Genomic DNA, 11,482 nt, shown 5'->3' with positions numbered 1-11,482 from the left:
TACTACTACTACTAGTAATAGTGATGGTGGTCGGTGGTACTACTACTACTACTACTACTACTACTACTACTACTACTACTACTACTACTACTACTACTACTACTACTACTACTAAATAGGTATTGACTAAGGGGTTGTTGCACAGCGGGATACGAAGTGGAGGTTAGTGGTGGTCAATCCTGGTGTTGAGTCCGCGTGGAGTCAGTGTTCCCAACGACTTGATCAGGTGAGTTTCCCTACATCGGCGGGCGGAAGTGTCCGAATGGCAAAAACTAAGCACACACACACTATACATCGCAGTGGTCCGGCAGTTGAAGTGTCTGGCCACTGCTGTGTCTGCACAGTTCGATAGGTCATGCAAGTGCTGCACGAATCTGTCACCCAGCCTCTTTCCGGTCTCACCAACGTAAGCAATCCCACACAGGGAGCACGTAATGACATAGACTAGATTACAGTCAGTGCAAGTAAACGGCTGCCTGATGTCCCAAATCTTGTCTGAAAAACTGACTCTGTCGTACTCCCACATGTGCCCACAAGTCTTGCATCGGGGTCGCATACACGATCTGGCTTTAGGCCCATCCCTGGGTATGGGCTCCAGGCGGCTTCTGACAAGGAGATCCCTCAGGTTACGATCCCGTCGATATGCTACCAACGGGGGTTTTGAGAAAACTCTGTGGGTGTCTTCGCCCGCCTGGAGGATCCCATAATTCTGCAATAGGATGTTCCTAACCTGATCGGCATGGGGGTGATGCGTGAGGACTAAAATGGGACGCTGTGTCTCCTGCTTCCTGGCATCGCGAGCCTCATTGCTGCTTCTCTCGACACGAGGCTGGCTTTCCGGACAGCCTTATGCAAAACCCTTGCAGGATATTCCCGTGCCCTAAAAAAATCGAGCATGCGAGAAAGTGACTTCGGACCCAACACTTGCTAACAACACCCGAGTCCACCAGACAATCCAATCTTTGGTATCACAGGGAGAATTACCTAGTAGAGCACTACTACTACTACTACTACTACTACTACTACTACTACTACTACTACTACTACTACTACTACTACTACTACTACTACTACAGTGGAAACCATTTATAACAGGCCCGGTTACAACAGGGATCGGGTATAACACAGGGATTTTTCAAATCCCCGTTTTTTACCTCTCTTTGTCTCTATTAAAAATTATCGGTTATAGCATGGCCTCACTTGAACCAAATCGGCTATAACAGGGACAATGCCTTTTCACACGGGAACAATCAAGAAGGAAAACTGCTAAATTTTAGGCCTTGTCGCACGGTGAGGAACATAGATAACGCAGGACTAGATACGACAACAGGGGGAATGCGCCATCAAAAGTGGCTAGTGAGAGGTCGAGCGCCGCCATTTATTTATTTTTTTATGCAACCAGGGACGCTGTGCAATTAAATCTCTATATTAATTACTTTGATTGAGCTCGATTAACCTTGATTTGTGGATGGAAAATAGAAAAAAAGGTCAGATTTATGATGATAAACTAAATTAGATATTATATTAAACTACACTTTTACTTGTACATTTTAGGCTTGGCTCCATTGATCGGGTTTATATTAATTACCAATTAATAATAATATAATATTATGTTCATTTTAAACAATTTTTGTCTGACTAAGGAGGGATAGTACCTCTGGGTGGGGGGCACATGCCTGAAGCCAACTGGTTCCCACTTGTCTTTTATTTCATTGATGAATAATAAAGTTTGAAATAAATAAAAAAAGTAAAAAAAAAAAGAAGAAAAAAAAAGTCATATCTAGAGCTATACATGTATTATAATTTACATTGCGCACAATCAAGGCCGTCCATATAGAGGGCCTTGGCACAATCCCTGTCGCATGCAGTTTTTTTTTTGGCAAGGGGGGTAATCGATGTATTAGATCACTTGATAAAGTCAATTATGTGCTTATTTCCCTTGTATCTATGATGTAACAGGGATCGGCTATAACAGGACTTTTGCTCTGGTCCCACCATCCCTGTTATATCAGGTTTCCACTGTACTACTTCTACCACCAACACCACCACTACTACTACTACTACTACTGTTCATACTTCTGCACCAACAACTCTACCTACCTACCTATCTACTGATTATCTACCAAACCAATTCATAGTCATCTGCCTTCCTAGCTATCTCTCATTGTGTCCACTCACCCACTTATTCATTTATCCATTTATATACATATAGACCTATCACCCGGCTGTTTACTCGCCGACTCTCAACCCCCCCCCCCCCCTCCTCTCTCTCTCAATTCCCCCTCTCTACCGGTCAGCTCCCCACCCCCCTTTTTTCTCTTCTCTCCCCTCTTTTCTACATATAATATATATATATATATATATATATATATATATATATATATATATATATATATATATATATATATATATATATATTTATCTTTTTATTCTACTTTACTCTCACATCGCCATCCGACCGTTCGTATTTCCTTCGCACATCCATCAGCGATTTTTCCCAATTTTTGCGGCCGCAAGCGATGCAAAAAAAAAACAAAAAAAACCAAAAAAACTGCCACGACAGATTTAGGTATAGATCTATATTTTATTAGCGAATCTTTTTTGATTGATTTTTTTTTTCGCTCGATCTGATCCTTTTATCATCACAATATCGTTCAAAATTCAAAATCTTTTCTTTCGCTATCTTTTTACTCTAACTTTCCAAAAGGCAAAATAGTTTTCATAACCCGAAACCCCGTTGAGTTAGTTAAGCAGTACCCAAAGTCGAGAAAAGAGCAAATTGATTTTTTTTAAAATATAACCCAGCTAAAAACTAGAAGAGAAGGCTCTCTAATAAAAGACTAGGGTTAAAAACGACCTTTTTTTGGGAGCGTTGATAGCTCATACGGTAGAGTCACGCTCTCCCCGGCCAGGCGGAGTTGTCGTACCAGTAAGGTCGCGGGTTCGAGCCCCAATCGGCACCGTGAAATTTTTCTTCTGGCACTTTCCTACTCATTTCATTTCTTGTTGTTAAAGTGCCTGCTCCACTCACTTTTCTGAATTAAAAATTCACCCCAAATACCGGAGCATACTCAATGTCTCAATCGGTTCTATGTTCATGTTTGTGTTGAGATATTGGCGATAAAGCGCGCTAGCCAACTAACTTCGAGGAGTCTGTGTGTGTTGAACCCGTGACCTCAAGTAGTCGGGGAGAGAAGGCTCACGCTAATAAAAGACTAGGGTTAAAAATGATCTTTTTTGGGGATCGTGGGTAGCTCATACGGTAGAGTCAAGCTCTCCCCGGCAAGGCGGAGTTGTCATACCAGTAAGCTCGCGGGTTCAAGCCTCCATCGGCGCCGCGAAATATTTATTCTCGATTGTCATCTGGCACTTTCTTATTCACTTATTCACTTCATTTCTTGTTGTTAGCATCAGTAGCTTCATGAACATGGGAAGCGACTGGACTTTTACCCTTCAGTCAAATTGAATTGAACGGTTGTTTCCCCTGAAAATGGAGTTTCCTGTTTCCAGGCTCCAAGGAGTTTACCGTAATTGGACTTCACTGTATATTTGGCATGGCAGTTTGTTTTGTTTACATTGGTTGCAGCCGCAAAACGCAGAAAAAATCCTGAATTTACATTGCGGCTGCAAAATCTGCAGATTTTGACAATTTCTTGCAATTATTGCAGATTTTGTAAAAGTGTGCACCAGACAGGATGGATAGAAACGTCTTGTATTTTCCAGACTTGATGAACGTAAAAGATAATTAATTGGGAGTAGCTTCCATTTCTTTTCTTTCTTTATCCAAGCACGTGCCTCTTTTGTCATCCGCTTGACAAAGAATATACAAGGACGTTAGAGGTATTTGAGATGTGAATGTATTGAAGAATGTTGAAGCTATCATGGACAGACAAGTATACGAACGAGGAAGCGCTGGCAAAGGTGAGAAAAGGAAGAATACTGATACTATCAGAAAGAGGCAGTTACTGTTACTGGGACATGTGTGGAGGAGAGACGAAATAGAAAAGTTGGTATCATCTGGGATGATCGAAGGAAAGAGAGCAAGGAGGAAGACAGAGAATGACATATATAAATAACCAAAGAATGGCCAAAAGTGATTTTGAAAAAAGCACAGACTTCATGTGCACCGCAGAGGATCGTGATACATGGAGAGAGCTGACCAGCAATGTGCTCAAGAGTACAAGCTACAATGGAAGACGAGCATCCATTCTCTATGTAGATTCCCGTTTGTTTTTGTTTTTGGAAGGGATTTTCTGTACTGTAACAAGTGAAATGAATGTACAGCATTGCCTTTTTTTTTTACGGTAACGTTATTACAGAAAAGAGCTCTATAATCACCATAGGCTGATTCCAACTGCTATATTGTAAATTGTAATGGACTGCTAAATTACTGATCACTGATCAGACGATAAAGAGGCTGGCCTCGTTTTATTTCAATAAAACAAATCAAAGTTAATTGCGGATTGACCCAGGGATTCTGATTGGTGAGCACTAGTGGGGATTGAACAAGGTACCTACCATTTGAGATGGACTTCTGTAGAAATAAAACCAGGATAATGGGTGGTCAATATAAGATGTGAGGAAACCTAGAGACCCTGGGTTGTAGACATTAGTGGGGAATGAACTCGAGAATATGGAATGCAGACAGAAGTGCGAAGTGAACCTGGGTGTACCCTGAACAATCGGATATCATAATTTAATCAGTGGGGAGTAAACCCAGGACTTTTGGATGTGAACACCAGTGGGAGGTAAATCTGGGACTTAGGGCTGGTGACACCGGTGAGGAGTGAACTTGGGGCTGTAAAGTGAAGACACAAGTGGGGAGTGAACAAGAGAGAAATGTATCCACTATTTGAGATGGACACCCAGAGAGATGGTTAGCAGTAGGGAGAGAACCCGAACTTTGTAAGGTGGACATTAGTAGGGGGTATATGGGATAATAACACCAGTGGGGAGTAAACCTGGGACCGTTGGATATTGAAACCGGTGGAGTGTAAAGCCAGGACTGTGAAATATGGACACCAGAGAAGAGTAAACTTGTAACTTTGGGATGTGGACACCAGTGGAGAGTGAACCCAGGGCTATGAGAGTTGACATCACCGGGGAGTGATCATGCAACCACAACCACATGATATGACTCCTGTGGGGAGTGAACCTGGGACCATAGGTGGTGGACAATATTGGGGAATGAACCCAGGACTATGGGAGATGAACAATAGCAGGAAAAGAATCCTGGGCCATGAGAGGTGGACACCACTGTGGAGTGATAGGGGAACCACAAAATATGGACTCCAGTAGGGAGTAAACCCGGGGCTATGGGAGGCAGATACCACAGGGGAGTAAACCCGGAAATATGGGAGGTGGACACCATGGGAACTGAACACAGGTCCACAGAATATCGACTCCAGGGGGGAGTGAGTGCTGACTGAGTGAACACCGAGCAATGAAAGGTGGACACCACTGGGGAGTGAATGCAGAACCGTATGACATGGACACCAGTGGGAAAGTATTGTTTCTGAAATTTGAGGTAGCCTACTCGTATTATCCATAAAATGTTCCTGAAATTTAAGATTGAGGGTATGACTGCAACACCTTTGTTGAGGAGGATTTTTAAAAATCTTGATGTTAGTGTTAGATTTTTGTAATGATCTTCAGTTAATCTCTCTCCACCAATTCCACAGTCCTCATTATACCTTTTTCCCTTGCAAACTTAATGTCAGTTTTTACGAAAATCAATTGCAAATTTTTGCATATTTTATTGATTTTTGCTTGCAAACTTGTGAATTTGGTTGTAAAATTGTGGATTTTATTTTGCAAAAAAAACCCGCCATGCCAGGTAGCAGCTTCTAATGGTGCTCACACTACTATGTTATGACGATCGCAAACTCTGTACCGCAGTTGTGAATCGCTGCAAACCTGCCCTGATGCTTCGTCACAATGCACCGTTCAACCAGATGCTCTTTAGTTTCGGGCTCGTTACCACAACAGGTACATGTTGGACAAGTGGCAAGTCTCCACTGATGTAGTGAGCGTGCTGTTAATCAGGTTCTCAACTGAAGCTGCCACCTACTATCTCCTCTTGCTGTTGAAAAATCCTGGTGTAACTTCCCCTCAGTTTCGAGGAGTCGATGTCCCCGACCCCTTGAGGGATTGCATTCGTCCAAACCAACTTCCATCTCGTACGCGTATATACAGCTCTGTCAGAAAATATTCAGAAAAAGTCAACTTCGCGTAAATGCCAACAAACTTTTACTATCCTGGGGTGTTGACTTTCAGCAGACAGGAGTATAATGTAAAGACAATAGACAAAGAAAAAATACTTTACAATTGGCCCCACTGTACAGTGCAACCTCTGGATAACAACACCCCCTGGATAGCGACATTGACCTTTGGTCACGATTTTTTAACGATATATTATTAGTAAAAAACAAAACAAAATAGTGACATACATTTTAGTAAAACCCCTATTTAGCGACATCATTATCTCAATAATCGGCAGTTGATATTGATGCCATCAAGCATCGTCATCAAGCACTTTTAACCAACAAAAAAAGTCTTTTTTTCCTCCCAATGAGATCGCTTTGTTACCGACCAATCAGAACACATATTGATTACACTACGTGGAATCAACGCTAGTTCATATGGAATCTCAGCAAAAGAAGTTTATCAATGGATGGAACTCTCAAGGGTCCATGTCAGCTACCTGTCAGCAGAAGTTAACTGATATCAGGTAATGCCATGTCCAATGGGGGCAATTATTTATGGTCTTATAATATGTTGGAATAGTGGGGAAAACAACAGCCTCTTTCACTTTATTCTTTTCATTTGAAAAATCAATTGTTTTACTAAAGACATCAGTCCAAATTTGATCTTATTGTGGTTAATATCTAGTTTTTGTTTTTGTAATACCACAAGTTGTGGATCTACTATTAAAAACTCGGGAGCAGTATTGCATGGATTTGATTTTAATTAAAATCAAAATTAGATGTGTACATCTGTGTTCTTGTGCAGTATTATCATATTGGCATTTGATTTAATCTTGGTTTAGTTAAATGGTGTTCCAGCAATGCCAATACACATTGGAGAGTGAAAGCGTTACTGGTATACCTTTGTAAACAAGAGAAATACACATTCTAACATTATTGAAACGTGCTTTCTGTCAGGCACTGGTCCGTGTATTGCACTGTTATGTATTCATGGTCTCACCATGCCCCCTTTTCCCGCCATCTTGAAAACTCCAGAATGACGACATAATTTTCCCATCCCCGATGTGTTGTTATCCAGGGGTTGCACTGTATTTGGTTCTTCACACAATGTTTTGTTTTTAATATTTGGATAAAGTCAATAAACTTTTACTATCCTGAGTAGAGCTGGGGCAGAATTGTTTTTTTAGGGTCTTGCGAATACCAAGTCCTTTATGGAAAAGTCTTTCAAACCCCAATCCGCTCGGTTTGTTTTAGTGTCATTGCACAAATGAAACCTAGATGAATCGCTTAGTGTGTGCAAGCCATGTGGGTAAGTACAGCGCTTGCCAGTCAGAAAAAACCCCCAAAAAACAGCGAAGCTGAGTTTGAAAAAACCCGAACAATAACCCCACCAACTTAACCTTTCAAAGGCGAAGTTCAATCTTACTTGGACTTGGAGCTTAAAGAAGATCTTATACTGATTTCATCAAAAGACAAACAATGGCAATGCAATTATAGTTTAATCGAAGCATGGGTCGAAATGGTAGAAACGGTTTATTCTGCTTTAAAAATAATATAAAGGGAAACTACTATTTGAAAACAAAAAAATCAGTGTGATCGACAAAGGGTTAATTGCACGGTAGATCCAGCATCCCATGATACTCCTACCTCACTTGCTAATCCTAATAACAATCAGAAACACTGAGTTGATAAAAAAAAAATAAGGGGGTGGGGGGGGGGGGAGAGGAGTAGAGAGAGAGAGAGAGAGAGAGAGAGAGAGAGAGAGAGAACAAAGCCCAGAATGTAACCCTTTAAAGGTGAAATCCGAGCTTATTTTGACCAACACCAGATCTTTCCATTTTCATCAAAAGACAAGTAACGCTTTCATAATTGAAGCCAAGTCACGATGCTCTGACTGCTCTCTTTATGGAAGTGCTTTATTCACCATTAACGATAATGAAGATGAAAGAGAAACGATTATCTGAAAACAAAGAATCAGCTTCGCTTTTAAGGAGGTTAGAACACCTGCACCACAAGCGTCCCATGTACATCATCAGGCAGGTGACCCGTCTCTCTTTCACATTCTCTCATGCCCCCTCCCCTCATCCCTTATCCCTCCAATCTCGGAATTTCCTGTTGGATGTGAATGGTTTTCTCTCTCGTTCAATTAAAACCATGACATTGGGTAACTTGTTTACAATTGGATGTGAATTGGATTGAAAACGATTCAGTTCCGAGTTCCATTCAATGTTTGATGAATCGCTTTACTACTAGGGTCTTGCGGACAGCGAGCTGTTCCGGTATCCTGCCACAGCTCTAATCCTGAGAGGTCGACTTTAAGCAGACAAGAGTATTATAATGTAAAGACAAACACAGAAAAAAGTACTTTACACCAGTGCCTCTCATATGTTTACACAATGGTCCATCTTGAAATAGCCTTTTTTTTTATGATAAACAATACCACTATCATTTTATAACTCTAGACCCCAGCCTATTCATACGTTGATCATTAAGTACAGTGACATGACTTATTTTGTTGATTAAATGTTGTGAATAAGAAACAATAAGTACAAAAAAAAAAAAAAAAAAAAAAAAAAAAAAAAAAAAAAAAAAAAAGAAGAAAAAAAAAAAAAAGAAGGAAAAAAACCCCCGAAAACAAACTCAAACCATAATGGAACAGGCATTCAGATGGCAGGCACTTTTGTGGAAACCATTGTGGTTTGGCCAAAATTTCATAATTGGGTTTGCCACACAATTGTTGGTACTTGAATTAACCTTAACGATTTTAGTAACTTAATCATATAACTCCATGTTATTTCTTTAATTAAATCAAGTTTTCCAGTAATGTAATAGTAAAGCATTTAAACTGATCATTATGATTTATATTAAATAACGTGTCGAAACTTATTTGCATACTCTTACATTACACAATTAAATCAATGAATGCCATTAACAAATTGCTTCAATTTCAACAACTTATCAGATTGTTTAACTTTGTCCAAATCAGAATACAAATGTGGATTGACTTTCAACAACAATCTCACACAAATCTTTGTCTGTAAGATTAATTGTTCCTTTACATCATGGTCTATGTATGGTCTGTCAATGTTAATCATTAACTTTAAAAGAAACTGAAGAACATGTTTGGAATGGTGATGCATCCTTGGCCAAGAAACAATGATGACATTTTCCAAACCATGTAAGGCTTCAATGCGAGCTATTTCCTGAGGTAAATCCTCAATCTCTAGAAAAGTCTCAATAACTTTAAGAATTCTTGATAAAAGCTGCACACAAAGCATTCCACAATTAAGAATGAATTTGGCAAGATTTGAAATCAGAACTCTTCGAAGAACTATTAAATTCTCCATTTCTGTGTCCCGCAAGAGGTTGGACAAAATTTCTAAGTGACGCTCTGAATTTACCATTGGCTCTCTTTCCAACACTTTTAGAATACGAAAAACACATTGAAGAGCAGAGTTGAGTAAAATCTCATCTTTTGTATACATCTGGATTTTGATGGTGTCATAGATAACCTCTGCTCGATTATACCATCGTAATTCTTCTCCACTTACATTTTGAATTAGATGTTTCAAGGAGAGAAATCCGTTCACTTTGATAGGTGTCTCGTGGTTGTGAATAAAATTAAGACATACAGCCATGATTTGATCAATATGATTACTGAGATGGGGTAAATTCACATTTAGAATAAGCCAATTAAAGATCTCACAAAAAAAGGGATTTTTTTCCCATCTTGTTCGAGAGAGTGGTTGTTCGAAGAAACAAAGCAGGTGGCTCAGAATATTCTTATTTTTCAAATTCGAAGTGTCATCAGCATCAAAGCAGAAATCAATACCAACTAAAATACCCTGAAGAGAATCACATCTCAACAGCTCTTTAACAACGTCCAATAGCTGTAAACTTAAAATTTGACAGTCACTTGTAGACCAAATAGGATTACGAATATTACCACCGATAAACAACAAAATGTTTGGTAAAATTTTAAGAAAGTTGTTCCTGGTTTCAGATGAGATTACTCTTTTTTCACATTTATCACAGTGCATTTTGTCGGTGGCCGAAAAATCCGATGAATGTGGTGACCCCAATGATGGATCAACAATGGATGATGTGGTACTTGACGAACTTTGTTTCATACATTCGATTTCATGTTCGTCTTTATGTGATTTTAAGAGCGAAATGTATGTCATGACAAATTTGAGTAGCGGAGAAGCGCCTTTATCATAATCTTTAAAATCAGCTTTGTCGTAAGAAGTGAATTCTCGCCCACTGAACTCCTGGATCATTCCAAATGTTGAAATGAGTTGGTTCAGGTGTTCATGCAAATCTGAAGTGTTGACCAAAGCTAAACGATTTCTTGAATCTAAATTGCTGACTTTGTTGCTTAATTCTCCCAGCATGTTTTCTAAAAACGTAGTACATGAAACACTGCTTGCCTTTTTCAGCAGGGAAAGAGAAAGATAAACGGAATCATCGGTCTCCATTGTCATTCAGGGTTGCCAGATTATTTTTCAACAAAATGCCAGGGGAAGACTCAAAAAATGCCAAAACACTCAAAAAAATGCCAAAGTCTGTTGACTCCCACCCCCACTAAGAAAACTACTCACTTTTGATAGACAATTTACTATCATATCCTGGTGGCTTGCGTGTTTTCTTTTCTTTTTTCTTTTTTTTTTTTTTGAATTATACTAAATTTCCTGTTGGGGTAATTTTTTACCTACTGACTACTAAGTGGAGTGCTAAACCACTACACCACGGTTGGATTTTAAGAATTAAAAAGAAATACATTAACATGAAAGGTAAATACGTAAACAGTTAAATAATTATTGACAATTAAGAAAACTTACTGTTTCGTGTTTCTTATGAAACTTAATTAAGAAAAGGTGTCATTTGAAGTATAATATACAAGAAAAGAAAATGCCAAATGAAAATGCCAAATGCCAAATGATTTTTCTAATGCCAAACGGTTTTCAAAAATGCCAGATTTTTGGAATCTGGCATTTAAAATGCCAAACTGGCAACCCTGTTGTCATTTCATACTCAAAACAAAAACGAAAGTAGAAAGTGGAGAGTGAAGTGAAGAGCTGAGAAAGTACTAAAAAAAAGGAACAGTTGCCTTACGTGAGTTAGGTATCCCGTGTATAGAGCAGTAAAGTTAGGTGCCCCAAACGTAAACAAAGGTCGAGAAGCACGTGGCAAACCACATGTTCCTGTCTTGACAGCTCACGTTCCAATGTAAATAATAGAAAAAAATAACCTTTAAAATTTGGCTGTTAGGTGGC

The 11,482-nt window shown here is 39.4% G+C and overlaps 1 protein-coding gene across 1 annotated transcript; it reads right to left on the bottom strand.

Annotated features, from left to right (window-relative positions):
- Nucleotides 1-2,564: 2,564 nt before the first annotated feature.
- Nucleotides 2,565-10,699, bottom strand: LOC144978342 (TELO2-interacting protein 2-like). Its single transcript, XM_078924239.1, has one exon. The coding sequence runs from the start codon at nucleotides 10,688-10,690 to the stop codon at nucleotides 9,122-9,124; it is 1,569 nt and encodes a 522-aa protein (XP_078780365.1). The 5' UTR covers nucleotides 10,691-10,699; the 3' UTR covers nucleotides 2,565-9,121.
- Between the last annotated feature and the right edge of the window lie 783 nt (nucleotides 10,700-11,482).

Source organism: Berghia stephanieae, chromosome 8 (assembly GCF_034508935.2).
Source record: "Berghia stephanieae isolate SIO BIC M18660-M18661 chromosome 8, UCSD_Bste_1.3, whole genome shotgun sequence".
Classification (NCBI taxonomy): Eukaryota; Metazoa; Mollusca; class Gastropoda; order Nudibranchia; family Aeolidiidae; genus Berghia; species Berghia stephanieae.
Note: the sequence above shows the minus strand (reverse complement) of the source record. Positions and strands in the feature narration are given on the sequence as shown.